The sequence below is a fragment of the Schistosoma mansoni genome, chromosome 7 (assembly GCF_000237925.1).
Source record: "Schistosoma mansoni strain Puerto Rico chromosome 7, complete genome".
Lineage (NCBI taxonomy): Eukaryota > Metazoa > Platyhelminthes > Trematoda > Strigeidida > Schistosomatidae > Schistosoma > Schistosoma mansoni.
The window spans coordinates 2963485-2987094 of NC_031501.1; the positions used below are offsets into that span (position 1 = coordinate 2963485).

The 23610-nt window shown below is 37.4% G+C and overlaps 2 protein-coding genes across 2 annotated transcripts in view; one reads left to right on the top strand and one right to left on the bottom strand.

Annotated features, from left to right (window-relative positions):
* Nucleotides 1–587: 587 nt before the first annotated feature.
* On the bottom strand, nt 588–4740 carry Smp_010800 (s-adenosylmethionine-dependent methyltransferase related; the record flags this gene model as incomplete). Its single annotated transcript, XM_018798617.1, has 4 exons — nt 588–1471; nt 2873–3004; nt 4429–4529; nt 4565–4740. 4 exons carry the CDS (start codon nt 4738–4740, stop codon nt 588–590), a joined length of 1293 nt encoding a protein of 430 aa, XP_018653541.1.
* An 8799-nt stretch (nt 4741–13539) lies between these two features.
* Smp_127890 (phosphatidylserine synthase 1) overlaps nt 13540–23610 on the top strand; it is a gene marked incomplete at both ends in the record, with an annotated part of 30583 nt that continues 20512 nt past the window's right edge. The window contains 5 exons of the mRNA XM_018798618.1: nt 13540–13706; nt 13741–13835; nt 15927–16123; nt 17167–17301; nt 21710–21921. Coding sequence (XP_018653542.1) covers nt 13540–13706; nt 13741–13835; nt 15927–16123; nt 17167–17301; nt 21710–21921 — 806 coding nt within the window. The remainder of the gene's footprint in view (nt 13707–13740; nt 13836–15926; nt 16124–17166; nt 17302–21709; nt 21922–23610) is intronic.

Consider the following 23610-nt stretch of genomic DNA (forward strand, 5'->3'; position numbering starts at 1 on the left):
ACTCCATAAAAATAATGTTAGTTACACTACAAAGTATATTTATTTAAACGCATAAACATTGATACGAGGAGGCACCAAATATATATGGAGCACACTTCGTCATTCGATTTGTTTGACGGATAGAGTACTGTCCGGGTACCCGAAACAAAGTAGGTGCTTTAGTTAGGAGGCCACATCCAGGGCCTCTGACCTAAAGGTCTAATCTACAAGGCAGTGAAGAAACGTTAGGAGACACAGTCCCATGGTGGTCGGTAACCAACGATAGGGTCATGCGACATTTGTTCCTCCAGGATCCTGGAGCCCATGTGCACTATTGGTTTGGAATCAGAGTTTTTCAATTCCCTAGATAGATCTCCTAATCCACCAACATGGCTAAAGCGCTTGACATTTGCTTTCGTTCTCTCAATCTCATAAACAACTATCCGGTCGCTTGAAGGCAGTGAGTAGGACCTCCGTGGCAGTGGCTGCATACACGTGTCCATGCGAGAGTATTTTGAGAGAGCTGACTCTCCCCACCCTAGACCGTACCAGGGCATTTAGGGGCACACTATAAACTAAGAACAAATAATTATTCAAATAAGTTTATTTTACACTATAATATTCTCCTCAAAACACGGAAAACTTCCCAAATATAAACCAAGAGCTAATTGTCTACCACGTAAACAATACGTTTCAATATGTACATTAAGATATTGTTTACAAGAACAACAATCAGCAATATATTCACAATTCCCTAGTGGCCAACTCATTTGAATCAACTGACCAATAGACGAATTTCTTGGTAAATATATTAGAATTTTGTTACAAACATGTCTTGAAATATTTAATGCTTTATTAAGAAAGGGAATGTCTTCAAGATTTTTAATAGGTTCCATTTCTTTCAAATCATATAACCAATGTCTCCGTTTACGTTGATTCCAACTAGTTGAGCCAGGTGGAAAAACTTTCCCAATGTAATCAGGACCACCCCAAGGTGGTGACATGAATATGATATCGATGAGTGAATTAAATGTAGAATTAGTTGGCTTCTCTAAAGTTTCATTTCCATTTAACTCTGGGTTCACTTCTAATGTGGTCTCTGTATTAGCTAATAAAGATGATGGTGATGAACTATGACGTTCAGATGAATTAAAGTTTGATTTCGAAATATTATCTTCTACATTAATCGATGTTTCAGACAAAAAATCTACAGATTGTTCATTATTTCCAGATAATAATGTACTTTGGTTCTTTTCAGGTGAACATATAAAAGTTGCTTCTAAATTATCACTTCCATATTGATTTTCTGAATTTGGCATGTTTGTATCATCATCAATCGTAGAACTGGTAGACGAAAATAGAACAATTCTTAAACTACTTAAAATTTTTTCAACATCTCCACAAACAAGCATAATGTTTGACAAAACACCATATATCTGTGCATTAATTTGGAGCATTAATAATCGTGGGAAACAGTTTTCAATGGCTAAAACTAAAATTAAACGAAAACGAAATAAATGAAGTTTCAGAACAACTTAAAGTGATGACGGGGTTGAACTTTAGAAAGTTACGTATATGATATTAAGTAATACTGTAGCTCGTTAAGTGAGATAGGGCAAGCATACTTAACAGTGCTTTGACTTTTCCATTACATTTTTGATAAATATTGTTTGACAAAATATTGATTCACCTTGTTTGATCACACATACAGTGATCAATCATGGAAATCAAATATGGACTGATAGCTAGGAATATATCACTTGAATAAATTATAAATTTGTTGAGATAAATAACACGTTTTGCGTATGTTTGTCATATGTGCTATTTGTAGATCGATGCTAGTTTAGGATAAAAGTTAAGAGAAATTACAAAGTGATAAGAAGCAAAATGAACTTTATCAGTCCACCAGGGTTGTTGGTAGCTGCCTGTATGATTACAGCATCCGATTGAGCTGTGCTATTAAGGATGTAAATACCCTGCATGGCATCTGATTTTTCTGAAATCCACTGTAAAGTTGTTCGACTGCCCGGTAGCCTAACCACGAACGAGACTTGGCGAGGTAATTTTACCCACTCTGCTAATGTGGTATGGAAACCTGAACTGATACACATACGCTGCATATGACTGACTGATACTAACCAAACTTTATTACTTGGCAAAACTCAGAAAAAGAGTATAAAATCCTACCTAGAATGTGTATTATCCAGCTCCGGATAGATCAACTACTAAGTGGGATGTAAACTAATAACTTAAAAAACTAATGATAGAATACTTAAAACATTTTGTTCGGAAATCAAAAACATATTTCCGTTATACAATTACGAACAACAGTTGGTTTGAGCGGTAGACAAAAAAGTTGATCCTGTTTCTTGTACGGAAAGCTAGAACCCAAAATCTGTGTAGTCTTGTGTTTCACAATTTCAAAATGCAAAACCGACTGGATCTTCAACAGAAGAGAAGGATTAATTTGTCAATAATAGATAAAATTAGTCAGATAGTTAGCTGTGCAGAACTAGTTGCATCCTGATAAAATACTTTGGTAGTAATTCGGTTTAGTAAACTTAATAAACTTATCATTTCGGTTATCTACATAGTCATAGATTTAAACTGAAGTGGTTCAGTTTTGAAAAACCTCCGACCATGAACATAATGAATTAAACTCAACATAAACTAAGCCGGTTTGGGCGACCAAACATTCTATACATAAATTTGCTTAATTTTTAATCAGCCAAATTTATCGTTTATTACTGGTCAGTGATGTATTATAAATCGAAAAGAACCTATTTTAGCAATTGGAACCTTTGATCAATGACAGTAAAAACTGAACGGCTAGTTGTATAGGTATAATTTACAAGACTAGTGACAAAAAATGAACTTAACACTGAACACCTACCAAGTCGACAAGTGCGCGCAAACTGTATAGTATTTCCTCCAACACCTGCAAAAGCATCTACGAGTAAATCACATGAACACGTTTTCGCCTGGTGACAAGCAATAGCTTCTGGTGTTATGCTGTACCATGATTCTAGTAGAAAATATGTAATAAAGCAGAAAAATACCAACTTCATTCCCACTTCGAAGGTGAACACACAGTGAACTTGATTTAGAATTCTTCACACTACAGCACTTTGTCAATAAACAATATAAATAAGACACTTTTTAAGCAGTTACGGAACAGTTCATCTGCACTCCTATAAAAATACAACCACTAAATCTTACGTATGGATGTCCCTCAAAACTTGTGAGCGTTAGTGTATACGTTGAGTTAATGATAATATTCGTTTACTCCACTAGTATTTATCATGATCACACGGAGAATATGGTCCAGATGACCAGACCAACGCACGTCGTTTTCAGGGGATTTATTCCACAAACCAATGGATTAATGTCGGGATGTGAACCCCCCATGATAGCCAGTGACTATAATAAGTTCACATACAACTAGTTTCCCCAGGATTCTGAAAGTCAAGCATACCATTTGTTGGGAATCAGGGTTCTCGATTACTCCAGATAAGTACCTTTTTAGCGTCAGATACGCAAATCTGAAACCATTTGTAAGTCTTCAGTTTTACATGACGTTTTTCTGACTTACTAACCAAATAGTCTTTTGTACTCAGTTTCGCGTCAAATTTTGTGTGCTATAACTGGTGACCAAGTGACTTCCTGAAAAGACACGCAGACCTGAGACCCAATGGTTGAAAATTGAGTGCTTGCAGAACTAATTCAATACCTAATTTTCATGCAAAAGGCTGGATTAGATTAGTGTTTGCTAGAAAACTCATGGGAAACAAAGAGAAAGATACGTGTAACGAAAAATATTTAGTGTAACTAACCGATACCCTATAAATAGAAGCACCAATCCAAGAAAAAGAATAGGTGGCTTTAAAATACATCTTTTGATCACATGAAATGAGAGAGAACTTAACAAACAACCTCAATTAATGAACATAACGACACTAGAGTTCCACAGTTTGCATTTAACAACTTTAAAGTCAATCTAACAAAGGAACATAAATCTTTATGACAATATCTGTTTACCCTAAACTTTTCCCAAAGTAACAAAGATTTCATACTGCAAATGAAGTAAAACTAGTCTAAAAACAGACTGGAAAGTAAACATTTGTCAGTATTTTTTTCTAACCCTATGAAATAAACGGAATAGAGAAGTTACGTTTTACCTTATGTTGGTTGTGATTGACCTACTGTTTTTAAGATAGAACTAGTGTCTGAAGATACTTGTTTCCACCCACTAGAATGTTCAGTATACGGTTATATCAACAGAAGCATAACAGTAAAGCAAGAATATACTTTCCTGACCACACAAACATTTAAAAGTGATCGTTACAGAGATGAATGATAATGTATCAGGTGTGATTTCCTAAATTAACTGTCTTACGCCTAAGAGACTAAATTAAACATCATGGTGACCGCAAACACAAAACAACTTACCTTCATCGAGCTGAACACCTTCATCGAATCGTTCAAAAAGATCGTATCTCCGCTTCCAGTATTTTGGTAATATTTTACTGCTACTGTACAGGACTCTGGCACTATAAAGTAATGTCAGAAAACTATAGTATCTAACACCTTGTTTCTTTTTCTCAAAACTTCTGTTAGACTGACAGGTGCGAAACGTTGGGATGGAACTGCTATTTCATCATCCGGACTGCTAACTTTACTCTTAGTAATCTCATCTTCATCATCACTGGATGAAACATCTGATAGCGAATCGATAACATCTCGTGAATGTAACGCAAACATCGAACAAATGCATGATTTGACCAAGACCAAAACTAATGCTCAATTTTCAAAGTTAGAACTTTGTTGCGCAAAAGCAGAAAACTTTATGTCCTTTAAGATCTATGTCTTGGCAGAAAGTAAAAATTTTCACCCATAGAAAAACGTAATTCACATAATATTCGGTCAGGACCAAAAAGATAAAAACAGTTTAAAATGGAAGAAGAAATTATGAAGTGACATTTAGAATAGTATCCCTCGATATCTTTGATTTTTTTTTGAAATGGTAAGCGGAAGATCCCATCACTGTTGTCTTTTGTAGGGGATTCCATTGCTTAGTGATTCGACCTCAGATTTGTACTCTGGGGGACACAAACCAGGAAGTTTAGTATCCTTCGTTATCTCTAACTGAATGGCTTTATTGAGTGAATTTAAAAATATAAACCCTACGTTTCGTTCAGTAAATCGTGCTAAAGCTTAATCATTGTATAATGACGGTATTAGAGGCCAAACACGAAGTATATCGGAAGGGTTCAATTCATGTGGTCAAATGTCACTGGGTCCTAGGCAAATCATTCGGCAGTCAGAACACTCAATGTTGAACAGTCTACCCATCTTTGTCAAGCTCAAGGACAACCAACGCCCATCAGTGAATCTTATGCCATGTACTGGTCAATGAGGTGGCGTTCGGGACCTCTTCCTTGCATCAACTCTTACTAATACTTTTCTATGATAACATCCCTTTTGTTATAGAGTCTTCAAAGCATCCATAGTAACTTGATAATGTAGTGGCTTTGCTTCGTTGATCAATCACCTCGATAGCCGTTGTAATATAAATCTCAATGGTGTTTGAAATCAGAAAGCCTTGAGAAGCGGCAACTACAGTTTATTAGCGTATAGCGCAGATCACAAAGCCATAAGCACATCGAGCAAGTTTGAGGCAGAAAGGTGAATATGTGTATGTGAGTAAATACAGAGGCAAATTTATCGTCAACTGGCATAAACGCACAGCAAGGGAAAGTAAAGGCTAATAGTACGATTTGGGTACATGTATACATGGGGAAGAGAATGAATCATCGAGTGGTATCTAAGCTATCAACATTTTAGCTAGAGTCTATCATGTGGTCAAGCGCACATATTTATACAGATATGATCGGAATAATTATAGTACAAAGAAATATGTGAATCGTTACAGTTCGAACAGCTTACCTATTTACTTACGCCTGTTACACCTCGTCGAGGAGCATAGGCCACTCACCAGCATTCTCCATTCAACTCTGTCCTGAGCCTTCCTTTCCAGTTCTTTCCAGTTAACATTCATCCTTTTCATATCTGCTTCTATTTCCCGGCGTAGTGTGTTCTTTGGCCTTCCTCTTTTCCGCTTCCCTTCAGGATTCCAAGTTAGGGATTGAGTCGTAATGCACAATGGTGATTTCCTTAATGTATGTCCGATCCACTTCCAACGTCTTTTCCTAATTTCCTCTTCATCTGGAAGCTGGTTTGTCCTCTCCCATAAAACGCTGTTGCTGATAGTATCCGGCCAATGGATGTTGAGTATTTTGTGTAGACAACTATTTATAAATACTTGTACCTTCCTGATGATGGTCGTAGTAGTTCTCCACGTTTCAGCTTCGTACAGTAGGATTGTCTTGACGTTCGTATTAAAGATTCTGACCTTGAAATTGGTTGAGAGTTGTTTTGAGTTCCATATGTTCTTCAATTGTAAAAATGCTGCCCTTGCTTTGCCAATCCTCGCCATTACACCTGCATCCGATCCTCCTTGTTTATCAATGATGCTCCCCAGGTACTTGAATGTTTCTACCTCTTCCAGAGTTCCGCCATCAAGTGTGATTGGGTTGGTGTTCTCCGTGTTGCATTTGAGAGTCTTGCTTTTTCCTTTTTGAATGTGGAGGCCTATCGATGCGGAGGCTGCTGCTACATTTGCTGTCTTCATCTGCATTTGTTCGTGTGCATGAGAAAGGAGGGCTAGGTCATCTGCGAAGTCCAAATCATCTAACTGATTCTGAGCTGTCCATTGTATTCCGTATTTCCCTTCAGATGTCGAATTCTTCATAATCCAGTCAATCACTAGAAGTAAGAGGAATGGGGGGAGTAGACAGCCTTGTCTGACTCCGGTCCTTACTGGAAATGCATCTGTCAGCTGTCCTCCATGCACCACTTTGCTCTGTAGTCCATCGTATGAGTTTTGGATAATGTTGACAACCTTTTCGGGAACTCCATAATGTCGAAGAAGTTTCCATAATGTTCTCCTATCCACACTGTCAAACGCCTTCTCATAGTCAATGAAGTTGATGTATAGTGATGAGTTCCACTCAACTGATTGTTCAACGATGATCCGTAGTGTCGCAATCTGGTCTGTGCATGACCTATCCTTACGGAATCCAGCCTGTTGATCCCTAAGTTCGGCATCTACTGCGTCTTTCATCCGATTCAGCAGCACTCTGTTGAAAACTTTTCCTGTTACTGATAACAAACTGATGCCTCTGTAGTTCTCACATTTGCTCAGATCTCCTTTCTTTGGTATCTTGATGAGATATCCTTCTTTCCAGTCCATTGGCACTTGTTCCTCTTCCCAAATCTTCTTGAATAGAAGGTGAAGCATGTTTGCAGTTATTTCAATGTCTGACTTCAGTGCTTCTGCTGGCATATTGTCAGGTCCTGGCGCCTTCCCACTTTTGATTTGTCTGATGGCCATCTTGACTTCTTCGATCGTTGGTGGAGTGACATCTATTGGAAGGTCAGTGTGGGCTGCTTCGATGTTCGGTAGATCCAATGGGGCTGGTCTATTCAGCAGTTCCTCGAAGTATTCTGCCCATCTTTTCCTCTGTTCTTCAATATCCGTGATTGTCTTTCCTACTTTGTCCTTGACTGGTCTCTCTGGTTTGCTATATCTTCCTGCCAATTTCTTCGTTGTATCATATAGTTGTCTCATATTCCCTTCTCTTGCAGCTTTTTCCGTCGTCGTTGCTAGTTCTCCCATGTATTTCTGCTTGTCGGCTTTAATGCTTTTCTTCACTTCCCTGTTTGCTTCTGCGTAGTCTGCTTGTGCTTTGACTTTCTCTGCTCGTGTTCGGCTGTTGTTAATTGCTAGTTTCTTGTTCTTCCTTTCTTGAATTTTGTCCAGGGTTCCCATAGAGATCCATTCCTTGTGATAATGCTTCTTAGGACCAAGAACCTCCTCGCACGTTGAAGTTAGTGTTTTTTTAATCCCTTTCCAGTTGTCCTCCAAAGTAGTTTCTTGTCCTTTCAGTAAATCCTGTAGAGCTTGGAACCTGTTGTTGAGAGTTATCTTGAATTCATGGAGCTTATCAGTATCTCGAAGGAAGGCTGCATTGAACCTCTGTAGTGCTGTTTGTCCAGTTGTCCAGTGTTTCTTTAGCTTCATTCTCATTTTGGCCACAACCAGGTGGTGATCTGAAGCTATGTCAGCTCCTCTCCGGGTTCTCACATCTTCCATTGATCTTCGGAATTTTTTGTTGATACAGATGTGATCTATCTGGTTCTCTGTGGTTTGGTCCGGTGAGATCCATGTAGCTTTGTGTATGTGCTTGTGTGGGAATATTGTGCCGCCTATAACCAATTTGTTGAATGCACATAGGTTTGCAAGTCTCTCCCCATTTTCATTTCTCTCTCCGAATCCATGTCGTCCAATTACATCTTCATATCCTGTGTTGTCCACTCCAACTTTAGCATTTAGATCTCCCATCAGGGTGGTGAGGTCCTTTCGTGAGCACTTCTCTATAATTGATTGCAGCCTTTCATAGAACTGATCTTTATCATCGTCGTTACTATCATTGGTAAGTGCATAACATTGGATAACGTTCTTTGTGATCCCTTGCTTCTTTGTTCTGAATGATGCTTTGATTATCCTGGGTCCATGAGATTCCCATCCCACAAGTGCATTTCGTGCTTCTTTGGACAGCATTAGAGCAACTCCCTGAGTGTGTGGAGCACTTTCCCCTTCGTGACCGGAGTACAGCAGCATCTCTCCTGTACCTAGCCTTTGTTGTCCAGATTGTGTCCAATGGGTTTCGCTGATTCCGAGTACTGCCAAGTTGTATCTCCTCATTTCCATTGCTATTTGGCTGGTCTTTCCTGTCTCTCTCCTGTTCGAACAGCAATGGCTGTTTAATAAGTTAATAGAAGGACTTTACCAAAATTAACCGTAATGGTTGTAGAAAGATGCTATAATACGACGAAGGGGTAATCCATATTAGGTGCTGACCACGAGGTGTGACTTCGAAGTTAGCTAGTTCTTTACATCATTCCCGTCTGACACGAGTAGTACCCCTGTCACTTGACGCAGATCACCTATGTTAATGATCTACAATGCCTTGAATGTCTTTCTAGCTCAGTTAGATCACTTTATATATACCATAACTTCTTAATATGGAAAATTTGCCCTTGCTCTTTATTGTCTTCCTCTTAGTTATGGTCTATTACTGAGTCGTATTAGCGACGTATCGGGATACAGCGGATTGGTTGTGATATGATTCATCATGGCTGTAGTCCTTGTGATGGTTTTATGGAGCGGTAGTTGCTTTCTGTGTTTATCCTTTTCCTATTAAGATACACTTGGATGCATTCACGATCTGCCTCACAGTGCCGGTTGAATCGTGACAACTAGAATATGTTGTAGTGACCTACATTTATGATGAGAACGCGATTGGTATGATGGAAACAATTATTATTATAACCAACTGTACCAGTGCTTGTTTTACTGTACTTGTTTGTTTTACTGTACCAAAGACACTTTTCCTACCGTTGCCTGTGACCCTGCACGATCGCCTTTACGCTCGGCAGTTCCACCTGTAAACTTTGGCACGCCTCGGTATTCTTTCGATATCACAAGATCACCAACAAATGTATCTTATTGCAACCATCAACAGCCTACTGGTTTTCGGCCTATCGAGGGATCCAAGTTGATACCTGGTATGTAATTCCCCTGTAGTGATGATCATGATCAATCGCAACTCGAAGCCATCTACAATGTCTTGCACAAAGTTGGGAATTTTCATCGCATTCGCTATACGAACTACTTCTATCTGTCCTTCTGTTTATCATTTTACACTGAATGAGTTCTACGTTTATAGTCCAAAAGCTTGTAGTGACCTACTTTTATAAAGAGAACACGATTGCTATAACGTTAACAACTGTTATTCTAACCAATTGTACCGGTGATAGTTTTACTGTATCTGTTTAATTAAGTGCACCAAAAGGATACTTTTTCCGTTGCTTTGTGATTTTCTAAGAACCCGTGTACGCTTAGTAGTCTCGTTTGTAAACTTTTTCATTATCTCGGTATTATTTCGATACCATGAGATCGCCAAAAAACACATATTACTACAAATTACTACTATTATTGCATTCTGATATTAGGCCTACGGAAGGATCTAACCTAGTAAGTGGCACATAGTTTCCCTGTAGTGGTGATCATAGTCAACCGCCACTAAACGCCAACTACAAGCGATATGACTCGGGTTTGCACTTCAGTTTGAGTGTAATAAAAGAAATGCTCCGAAAATCATTTTAAAGTGTTCTACTCCATTGTATTATTATTTCTTGAATTTTCCTACCTTCTTTACGTGTAAACTTTCTTACGAAAACTGTTTAACCAGTCATCCATACTTCTCGATCTTCATCTAACCATTCATTATTTGACTCTGGTTTGGACTTGCTTTCACTGTTGTATGGTGGCGCACAATCTACAATAAGGTTCTGTCTGACTGTAATATCCAAACCTAAATTCCAATAGGTCTGGATGTGGCCGAATAACCGTTAGATAGCTTTAGACACTCGTGTCTCAGTTCAAATCAAAACAAGGTATATATTTGACACGGTTCTGTAATTCGTTATATATACAAATGTACAAATTTACCTAAAAGAATATTATCACCCAGTTATTCAACCAACAATTGATACAAAAATATTCAATCTAAATTACGATAAATAGCAAGGTGATAATAAATATATGAAAAATTACCAAAAACACCAAAGAATAAGCGTTATTCTATCCTTTCTGGATAGATCAAGGGAGATTCCGTTTGAGCGGTTATTTTATAACACCAAGTGTTTCAATTTCTGGGAAAGTGCTCCAAATACAACTAAAAATGCACGATCCCAGTCAAGTTCAAACCGCACAATCAAAAAGCGAGCAGCCAATATGGCAGATGCCAGAATAATAGCAATTAAAACAAACTATATACAGCTCAGTAAAGAACATGGAGACTCAATAAAAAAAACGATAGTAAAACCAAGAAAATTGAACGTTACAGTCTTAATTAGCATAATAAATGTTAACAGCATATACAAATAAAGAAAACGTAAGGAAGAAATCACAAGTGTATGCATGGAGGGATTTTCACTTGCAAAATGGATCCAACACTGACTGCGTTCAAGCATATGGCGCGAAGTGACTGATTATCGTTCTTTTTCAATTGCTCACTAATAACGTTTGTCGCCCATTGGATCCTCACAAATAGGAATTCAGTCCCGATATTGATATATTTTACTATCTCATTTTCCCTATTTTTTTCATTCGAAGCCAGTTACATAGTCCTATTTTGAAATCCAGAGTTGGGTGCTATAGGTTGTCATATTAGAATAGCTAATCTAGCCTAAAATTGGAAACATGAGTCTGAATAATGAGCGTCGGAGAACAACCTTAATATCACAGATTGATTGACTTGTTCCTTATCACAAAAGGGCATGATACAAATAAATCGCTCTGCCCCACAAGCATGGATGGATTGAAGTCATCACCCTCATCATCAATGCTTGCTAATCATTAACATCACCCTCCCTCCTTTTGTGATGTTAGGCTCATTTAGGCTTTTTTGGATATATATCATACCTCACACGATGTTCTGTGTTTCACATTCTGTTGGAAAACAATATTTATATAAGTACCATTTTGCTAGCTTATCGGGAAGTTACAAATTATGGACTAGTGCCCCCCTTATACCAATATTTATATGTTTAAATTTTGATCTGTATTACTCAACTTTGACCGTAGATACTTTGTCTCGAGGTCCTTTCCTAGTGAGTCTTGGGCAAGAACTATATTACATGTGGAGTAAGTAAGGGTTTTGAGGAGTTTGAAGTAGAGATTCAAATTGGGCCTAAGCCTTCTTTTCCATAGGGGTTCTAGTCCTAAGATATGGCATTGTGAACTGTGATCAATGAGTGAGTCGGTCCAAAGTATTTTGCGGGTATTCCTCTCACCTTAAGTATATTGAGTAGGCGTAACTTGGAAGTTTGTTACTTTTGAAGAACACGTTTCAGCTGGGGATAAAATAATATATTTCATGTAGATAAAAATGAGTAACGCAGGATGACTACTACTGAAAGGCTGAGCCATGCCATACTGATCAACACTTCTACGTTCACCATTTTTGACCCTCTCTAAGCGTTACATATTCAATGTAAATCTCCTCAGTACTTGTATGCACGGTTTAAAAGATCGTATGGTTGGGAACTAATGTCATGACAAAAACTGATCAACTATTGCAATAGCCATATGCTACTGGTTGTGGATTAGCAATGAAAGTTAATTAGGCCTGGGAAAACTTCTGATTTGTTGGTGTGAGATGTTGTCTAGTGGAGCCCACCACTTCTTATCGGTTTAGTACCTCCTGCGTCCATTGTGTGCTCGAGAATTTCTGTAGTTTGAAACCTCAAAAATTCCTTTGACATATGCTCGCTTTGCTTTCATTCAGCTATTTTCAAAGTGCTCTCGCGTGTTGGTACTGTGATGTTTAATCAAGGCTGACAATTAATAACTCATCGATATAGACTTACACTTGGGGTAAATCTCGGAAAATATTGTCTATAAGCCTCCGTTCCTCAGGCTGAATGACATACTTTAAAATTCTTACTGTCCAAATGACGAATGGGTTGATTTTAGCTCACTTTTGGAAGGCTGTTACACGTTACACTTTTCCCCATCCACGGTCAATTCGTGTTGGCATTGGTTCCTAACCATGTAATTTTTGAGGCTGGGTATGCAATAAACAGCTCTGTCAGTTGACAACTTCAAGGTGAGACCTGACAACCATATACTCATTTATGAATCACCATCCTCAACTTGAACAAGCGGTACCTGATGTACGTCTTATGATACGTCTTATCTACGACATATCACCAGCTTATTACAGTCACGTTTCTTATCCTTACCTTTTATCTTTCGTTCTTACATATTGGTTTGTTCACTCTGCACTATTAGTCAATTTGTTTACTTAAGTCTTTAGAAAACCGTCTTCTCTTAGCTCTTCTGCATATGATATTTTTCAGATATTTTTTCACTCCTTAACCAACCTCCTGATGATGTAATGGCTACTCACTCCGGAGTTACTACAACCTTGAGATAAATCCACACACTCAGATTAAAGATACAAAACCTCATAAATAACTTATGAACTAACTTATACTAGGACTGTCTATTGGCTAAATTACCACCCACTAGACATTATCAAAGGCTTAGAGCCTCACCTAAACAGCAAGAAGCGTGTGCAAGGAAGTAAACCACTTCCTACAAGCTCTATACAACGATACTGGATATCAGGACTGCGAACCCTACACTAAACACCATATGCGGTTGAAGTTTTTGTCAGAAACACTGGGAATAATTCAAGATTGTCATAAACCATAGCCTCGCGGCCATATTCATGCAGCTCGGAATGATCTGCCTGGAATTCAGATCTGTTATGTTGCATGCGCTTAAGTGTTATAATGATTGTGTACATTCCTAATTAACCCTAGTAGAAACTTGAAGTCTACATTTGACCTTGAGCTCTGTTCAGAATGCGTCGGAGACTTCTATCTGAGTCCCAAGTTGATAAGGAGTACTTTAACTCCCTAATTGAACAACAAAAAGTCGATGACATCACAATTGGTGTCTTTTATCATTCTCGTACACTGACCGTGCTAGTTGTCATCTGGTTATGTTTGGCCTATTTCGCTTTTTCAAGGTACTTCGTTTGTTAATTTAAATTTGTGATTAAGGTCCTCTACACAATCACTGCAGCAAAATTTATATCATGCATTTATCGCTGTGTGTGTCATATTTTTATTGATTTCGGTGATGATAATGCCTAATGGTACGTTTATTAGACTTTGCAAACTGTTTGCGTAAACGTTTTTGTTTTCTTGCTGAATTAATAAGTTCTGGATATGGATCCTGTTAAGGTATCTAGTTTAAAATAACATGAGCTCTATTTTTCTGGCATTAAAAGCGTTTATATCTTACTGTTCACTGTAAACCATAATCATCATCTGCTTCTAATTTTTCTGATACTAACCTAATACATCTGAACATTTTTGCAAGCATTATTTAAACTGGCGTTAAAACGTTTGCTCAGAAAACAACCAAAATATGACTAAGATCACAAATTGTTCTACTTGAAAAACAGGTTAATGCAGTCGCGTAAAAATCGTTTTTGACAATTTTCCATGAATCGTAAGGCTAATGCTCAAAATCCACCTCAGGAAACCGTTCATCTCTCCCAGTTTTTATCTTCTACCTGGATATGATAAATTATTAACTTAAGATCAACTAACTCCTGCCCGAAAAATCTGCATGCTTTCCCCAATGAATTAAAATAATTAGTTTGGCAATAATTTCAATATATGAACAGCTCAGCTGATGGGTTTTTAGACTAAGCCGCTTTCGTACATGGACTGTATTACTGCGTATATGTCACGCATATGTTAAGATCTCCCAGAAGCAGAGTTTCCTCGTAAAATAATCGGTGAGACTATAATTTATGGTCGACCTTTGAGCGACGCCAAAGTGACCCTGACAATATCCACCTATTTACTAGGAATAAATGAGGGTTATAAAGCAGTGTGAGGAATTAGGATTAATATTTACAGTTGATAGTTATGGTTAGGAATTAGACTTAAAGTTTTCATCACAAACTATCATCAGCTAAAATGCCAAGACGCTATTAAGCCGAATGGATGAATAAACTTCGCGCCAAAGTCCGATGCCTGTTATCTTATATACGATAGGTTCGTCCATAAATTATACTCTCACGAACTGATCTTCAAATTTAATTTCAAGGCATGAATAAATAGTGTCAAATCAACCATTCTCTCGTACAAATATGATATTAAAATTGTCTTATTTTGCGTTAAGCTATCTAAAAGAATACATTTTTTGAGACATCTGTAGTACAACATAACGTAACTGTTAAATCTTATAAAAAAATACTCTAATTGGTGGATTTAACTAACGAGCTGACTAATAAACTAATCATCCAAAATTTCTAAAGTTTTTTCATGAGACAGGTTACTCATAACTCGGTTAGTTTTCTGGCTTTTTCAACAGACTGGTATAACCACCAGGTTTCCTAAATAATATTTACTTTTTAATTTGATTTTATATATTCATTCGATGGTACGTAATGAAATGTACACTGATCGTTGCAGTGATAATAGAACGAGGACGATGAGTATTTAGCAGCTTGAAAATGAGTGATATCCTCTTTATCTACAGTGCTAATACTGAATGCAGATTCCTTGGTCGTTGAAGAACGTAGTTTTTCTTTTGTATTTCAAAGGTTGTTTTCTGAAGATCATAAGAAGTCTAAAGACATTACACCAACCAACACAGGTAATAAACCCGGGTGTAAAGTGCGATCGATAAACGACCCCATCAATGATAACATGAAACGCCCACCACCACATTAACTTTTTTTGATCTTGTATGACTATGCCTTGTTGACTCATTTTCTCTACCCTGTAGTTGCTGTTGGGTATGTTATTTGTCTCTTATTTTCCCTGTTTAATATACTGTATTGTTTATTTTGTATACTAAAATTGTTAATTTACGTTTTAGAAACCGATAAAGTTTATCAAGTCAAATAGCTTACTTTTTCTGAATTTGGCGAAACCAAGACTCTGTGCTCGACAGTCTGGAGGACAGTTTAGAATTACACCTGCAAGAAATTACTTCATACACTGGGTTTCTCCATAATAGTTCATCTCAAACCCAATTATATGCCGTTTCATATTTGACTCATCAGAGTGTTACACCACTGATTGTTGTTACCATTGCAATCCTAAGTGGTTTTTTATAGTTTACCCCATCTTATATTTTATAACCAAATGCTTTTAATGAGTGTATCCTTTTATCATGATAAACAGTGTTTATCCATACTAAAAATAAACTTTCAAATTCATTCTAGGTCCATTTATTCGACCACATCCAGCCCTATGGAGGATAGTCTTCGGTGCTAGTTTACTATATTTTCTATGTTTAGTTGCAGTTGTGTTTCTTCGTCTAGATGAAGCTCGCGCCATTTTGATCTGGGTTTATCCTGAACTGAAATATATGCGTCATTCTGATATTCTTGACAAAGAGTATGCTGTTAATTGTAGTGAGGTTTGTTATTTATTTGTAACTGTGATTATATAAATAATACTCCATACGTAATTCTATTCTCTCACGCTTTATATGTCTTCTACAATTTGGTGGTTTAAAAATCACTTATATTTTCTCGGAATTTTCAGTCAATTTGAGTAAATGAGTGTAGAAAATACTCAAAACTATACGTACTCTGTCGTTCACATATTTATTATATGTTAACTTCCCAGCTTCGGAAATTCTTTTATGTATTTTGATTCATTACCATTTAGTTTTGTTTGTTTGATTAACTAATAATGCAGTTTTCACAAGTTCACTCCTTATTCTGCTATAATTGAGGATGAAATTCATTTGTCTTGTCCAATTTAATCCAAACGATTTATTTTGGTGGAAGTTGTTTACTATAGTATCTGTGTTCTTTACGCCCAACTCTGACTCTGATTTTGGCTTAATGTTTGAGTAGCATGATAACGGAGCATTATCTTTAGCGTTCAACTCTCAACTTAAAGATTACAGGTCTAAATTCTATTCTACATACTTTCATTTGGTCAGACAGGCAGGCAGTATCACTAGCCGTCACACATGGAGCAGAGCCGAATGTATGAATGCGTAGTGGGTAAATAAATAAAATGTATTACATCTTCAGGACCATAAATTGTTTACTACCTAGTGTACTTGACCCATTTTTACAATGAGTTATTCGTCGTCATGACTATTTAACATCATCTTTTATCTTGCAGTTCTATGACACCGATTAGTCTATGAAAGAATATGAAGTCATAAGCAGCCTAGAATCTAGCACAAATATGCGTCAGTCCAAGCTGTCGCATCAAAAAAACATCATTTTAGTGAAAATTACACAGATAAATAGCTTTAATAAGCATATTTCTCAGATTAAATAAGGTTCTTTAATGACTGATCTCAACCATTGAACCTAGCTAGGATTTCTAGGGATTATTTATTTATGTTCTTTTCTATTCCTTCAAGTATTTCTTTTTCCGACTTAAAACATCCATTTTTCTCAACCCAACTGCTTATCATTATTATTTTGTTACTTTAAGATATCACTTGCTCGAGTTTATTCTCATATGGATATCTTTGCATTGGCACATTTTCTTGGTTGGCTTATTAAAGCAATTCTATTGAGACATCATATTATTGCATGGACTTTGTCGATTAATTGGGAAATAACCGAAGTAAGTAGCTTAGTGATTGATTTATTTTTATTTTTAAGTATTAATTTTAGCAAATGATTTGAGGTATTCAATAGTTGGAAGTGGTTGATAGGAAATCATGAACTCAAGTTTTCCTACTAGCCATCACATGTCAACAACGTTTTCCTATAATATCAAGGGAATCAATCCTCCCTGTGTGATTCGAACGAGTGCCAACTAACACGAAACTTAGGCTCGGAGTTTCTTGCTGACTACTTCCAACCGCTTAACATCTCAACACAGTACATTTGATATTGAATTGCTTAGACCAATGATAACACTGAAATGGCATTGGTAGGAATCGATTAACAATAGGGATTAAACAAACAAGACATTAAATACTTATCGGTGATCAATCAATGTAATTCGTTATATCGGCCTATCTTCATGAGAACTTGAAAGTTACGGGAGGCTACCGTTGTTGATTAGTCTCGAACTAGGATGAACGCTTACAATTTTTTCACAAAACCATCTCACACGGAATTAATTGCTACTGTTTGGTCAGAAACCTTTTCGATAATGCTGCAATCTAAAGTTGTATCATTATTTCCCGAAACTACATTATGAAAAAATGAAAAATAAGCGAGAGGAAAGACTTTGTAAAAACCTTAATTCTAGTGCATAAAAGTATACTAATACTATATTACACAGTTGTCCGATTCTGCTACTAATATATACGCCTCCTATGCACGGGTCCGATGTGCTGTCTAAATGAGAAAACTCAGGGTTATTAGAAATCTTTCATTGGCCAACTGATTCGAGAATGCATACACACTCAATTATAAACACAATTCTTTTTCTTTGGGAAAATTTAAGCCTCATTTTCAACCATTATTGTGCGCCCATCATCATCATCATCATCGTAATCTTTTCACTTCTCATTTTGCCTACATCTGATTGACCCATCGTATCACCTTTCCTTCATTATTTTGTGGACTAAACTACATGAATTGAGGCAAGGATATATCGGTTACACACATCAATTTAATTAATAAAATAATCTCAATATCCAATGATCCTTTAGATGATCTTTGCATCAATCTGTCAAATTCACACTTATATAAGTGTTCTTATAAAGCTGTTAAAAGGATTGTTCTCCTTTTTTGAATAAATGGCGATCAGAAAATTAAGTTGACACGTTTTAGTAATCATTAATGATAAGTTTGAGTATAACTTTAGATTTAAATTCTTAACTAACTGTCCTGTGGTTTTATTAGCTGTAGTGATCAAGGCATTCAGATTTTTTAACTATTAGGTTACAGCTATTCAAACACATAACTTGATTTGATTAAATCGAGTGGTTTCACTCTAGTCGTCACGTACAAACAGTTTGAGTTAAATCAGTTGAGTACATTAACTTGTATACTGAATAAGTAGTTTATAGTTAGTCAAATATATAAGCTTTATATATTATTGTAGTATAAAAGAAAGTTGACTGATGCCAGGATATTTGGAATGTGTTTCTCTCCCTCTAAATGTAAATTGTTGCTCCAGGACTGGCCTGCGTCAACACCTGAACTAAGGATAGGGAGCGAAGTAGTCGAACGCGTCGAAAACTTCACTTATCTTGGAAGTCTGATCAGCCCTAATGGGTTGGTGTCTGATGAAATCTCAGCACGGATTCAAAAAGCTCGTTTGGCTTTTGCCAACTTACGTCACCTATAGCGAAGACGAGATGTCCGTCTATCAATTAAGCAACGAGTATACTGCGCAGCGGTGGACGCCCAACTTCGAGATCAACAAGCTGGATTTCGTAAGGATAGGTCGTGCACAGATCAAATCGCAACTCTACGTATCATTGTAGAACAATCAATCGAATGGAATTCATCACTCTACATCAACTTCATCGACTACAAGAAGGCATTTGATAGCGTGGACAAGATGACACTATGGAAGCTTCTTCGACACTACGGCGTGCCTGAGAAGATAGTCAATATCATACGGAACTCCTATGATGGACTAAACTGCCAAATCGTCCACGGAGGACAACTCACCGACTCGTTTGAAGTAAAGACCGGTGTTAGGCAAGGTTGCCTACTCTCACCCTTTCTCTTTCTCCTGGTGATCGACTGGATCATGAAGACGTCAACATCTGGAGGAATGCACGGGATACAGTGGACAGGCAGGATGCAGCTTGACGATTTAGACTTCGCGGATGATCTGGCTCTTCTATCACAAACGCAACAACAAATGCAGGAGAAAACGACCAGTGTAGCAGCAGCCTCAGCAGCAGTAGGTCTCAATATAAACAAAGAGAAAAGCAAGACTCTCCGATACAATACAATATGCACCAATCAAATTACACTTGACGGAGAAGCTTTGGAGGATGTGGAAACCTTTACATATCTGGGCAGCATTATTGATGAATACGGTGGATCAGATGCAGATGTAAGGGCGCGGATCGGCAAAGCAAGAGCAGCATACCTACAACTGAAAAACATCTGGAGCTCAAAACAATTGTCAACCAACACCAAGATCAGAATTCTCAATACAAATGTCAAGACAGTTCTACTGTATGGGGCGGAGACGTGGAGAACTACGAAAGCCATTATCCAGAAGATACAAGTGTTTATTAACAGCTGTCTACGCAAGATACTTCGGATCCGATGGCCAGACACTATCAGCAACAAGTTACTGTGGGAGACAACAAACCAGATTCCAGCGGAGGAAGAAATCAGGAAGAAGCGCTGGAAGTGGATTGGGCACACCCTGAGGAAATCACCTAATTGCGTCACAAGACAAGCCCTCACATGGAATCCTGAAGGCCAAAGGAGAAGAGGAAGACCAAAGAACACATTACGCCGAGAAATAGAGACAGACATGAGAAGAATGAACAAGAACTGGAAAGAACTAGAAAAGAAGGCCCAGAACAGAGTGGGTTGGAGAATGCTGGTCGGCGGCCTATGCTCCATTGGGAGTAACAGGCGTAAGTAAGTAAGTAAGTAATACTGCGCAGCGGTTCGCTCTGTTCTACTTTATGGGTGTGAAACATGGCCATTAAGAGTACAGGATACTCGTAAGTTACTAGTATTTGACCACAGATGTCTTAGAAATATTGCTCGCATCTGCTGGGATCACCGGGTAAGTAATAGTGAGGTTAGACACAGGGTATTAGGGAATGATGGCAAATCAGTTGATGAGGTCATGAATCTTCATCGACTGAAATGGTTAGGCCACGTGTTACGTATGCCTGAACACCGATTACCAAGACGCGTTATACTGACTAGTATTGGGGATGGTTGGAAGAGTTAGGGGTGGCCAAACCAAAACGTGGCATCAGTGCTTGAAGTCACTAACTTCTAGTCTGAGCCATGTTGGTAGATGCAGACCACTTGGTTGGGGTCCGCGCGACTATCGTAACCAATTGTTGGAGACTCTGGGTGGCATGGCTCAGAATCGATCACAATGGTGCAGATGTATACACTGTTTATCTTCCCTTAAATCGTGAGATTAAAATTGCTTCATATCTGTCTTCCTAAACTATATCCTTATATATAATCTTTCTTTTATTTAACAACACCACTAAATTAACTACTTTTATGAATTCGGTGTTCATCTTGTTGTGCTAATGAGGTATGGCAACTTGGACCAATGCATGTATGTGCCTGGTCCTACGTTGTAGCTGAGTGACTGATAAAAGAAAGACATCATTACATCATTTAGGTATCTAGGATTTGTTTGGTCACAACCTATTTGATCGCATTACTTCCCGTTGTGAAGATTACAAACTATTCCGGATATGACTGTAATTATTCAATAATACTTGATAACATGTAGAATGACGTTTAAACCTACCATCTGGCAGTTGGTAATTATCTATTGAGTGATGTACGTAGAAAGATTTCAGATGGTGAACAACAGTTTTAGTGACTTAAAAAATAGGTGATGTAATTTATCACACTCCACTCAATAAAGATCACTTCTTCATGACCTCTAAAACAATTGAGTCCCAATACTCATCCCAAAACCATTTGATACCAGATGACAGGAAATCTCATTGCTTACTATAACTATTAGGAAAAAGATAAGTTATTGGAGTATAAAGAAAAACCCTACATCGTGATGGAACTCTCTGGACAATTAGTCAGTCACTTTATGACTTACTCATTGCACATTTTTATCGATTAAACTGTCAGTCAAGTTTCTGATACATTACTTCAATTACTATTAGTTAAAAGTATAATTTGACTGAGAGATATGTCATTAGTTATGGTAATTAACTTTAAGTCACCTGTCCACGAACTCTACTCAACCTTCGGGTTTTTTTTCTGGCGATCAGGTCCACACAGTTAGAAATCAAGTACACAACTTTGCTTTACCTAGTAGATAACCTTGGTGTATGTGCTCAAATATGTTTATGTATGTCATTTATTCCTTTCTCTTATTCAAGGTAGCTTTTTCACATATTCTACCAAATTTCAATGAATGTTGGTGGGATAGTCTCATCTTGGATATATTAGTCTGTAATGGTTTAGGAATACAATGTGGTATGTGGTTATGTCGTTGGTTAGAAATGCGTGATTATCAGTGGGATTCTATTCGTAATATACCAAGTGCACGTGGTAAATTAAAGCGTGCATTTTTACAATTTACACCACGCAGGTAATTACTGTTTTTTTCTTTGTTCGAAAATGCACTATTTTTGTATTTTCACAACAATAATAAAGAGTTTTATGGAAACCAGTGTTCGTGATAGATTAATCTCAGTTAGAGTAGCACTGAAAACCGACGAGCAGTGGACAGACGTTTCGTCTCGTTATAGGAATCTTCAGCTGTGCCCACTCACGACCCCACCAAGGGTCCATCCCAAAATCTTTAGGTATCGTGGTTTAAACTGATCAATTTTCACTCTAGGATGAAACGGTTGTCTACTTCCCAATGGTTTCCAATGCTGCTCCGACTGTGATCAGTTTATGACGGGTACTGTCTACAAATAATAATAATAATAATTTAGTCGTGAAGCTTTCACTACATTTCTAGACAATGATACCAGCTCCCACTTTAAGGAGAAGTAAGCTGGTAATAAGATACAAATAAGAGGAAATGATGTCTCAACTGCAATGAAAAGCTAAGCATAACAAACTTACTTCGAAAGAAGTGATCAAAGAATCGCAATTATGGAACAATATTAATATTTGAAGAAGGATGAGTGATAAATATAAGTAGCTTTGTCACTGCGATCGACTTTGAGCCCGACGTTTCCAACGGCAAAATACAGTGACTACGCGGGTCCCCTAACTTATAATCCTTTTTACGATCGTCTAATTCAGGCATATTTCTTATACGCTAGGCTCACCTGCTGTATGATTGAGAGACCTAAAAATAACTAAGAGCAGTAACTGATAAACCAAATAAAAAGATACACAAATCATTAGTATATATACATTTTTTCCTCCTGACCCTGTCAAGGACATATAGGCTTAGGCCTAAATTAGGTGACGTAATCGGCTTCCTCTAATAGAGTTCCTTGTTTGATACTGAAACGTCTTGGGACACATAAACATGATTTGTTTTTGTACTCTCTTAGTTCATCATTTTCCACTCAAAGATATATCTTGGAACAGTGTTTATTGGTTTCATGCAACAATACAAAATGCCATCCTTTTATTATCATTGTTCTCATAGGGTTACATGAACATGATCTAACCACTTGACATCTGCTCTGTTTTGAGGTGAAGTAATCTGCGAATAGGATAACACGAGTAAACAAAACTTATTTACCATTGAAATTGTGATGAACACTCTCCTATCACCAAATATCATGCGTCAACCAATTAGTTGTAAACAATGTTCGGACTTAGCAGCGCTATGAGTAATGTACAAGGCTAACTTTCTCTTCTCCTTCTTAACGCCTTCTGTTACATAGATAAAGGTTGAATTTTTTGTTTACTCTCAAGAAGTGGCTTACATTAAGTCACGAAAAGTCAGAAATACAATTTTTCTACTCATTGGGATATAACACCGAATATATTTATTATATTGAATATGATAATGTGGCGGAGTCTACAATTGTCAAGTGTCTGTGGTTATATACCATTTTAAGGTCAAATAAGACAACCTATTAAAGAAAGTTGATTATGCCACCTAATTTTGGTCTAAGCCTGTATGTCCTTGACTGGGTCGAAATGACGAATGTACACATGACAATGATTTGTGTATCTTATTACTCAGTTTGTCACAGCCTCACAGTCTCCACATTTGCGTAACTAGTTATACATACATATATAGAGAAATGGGTTTTGTGGAGATTTTAGTAATTTAATGGTTGAATTCATGAGTCAATTAAAGCTA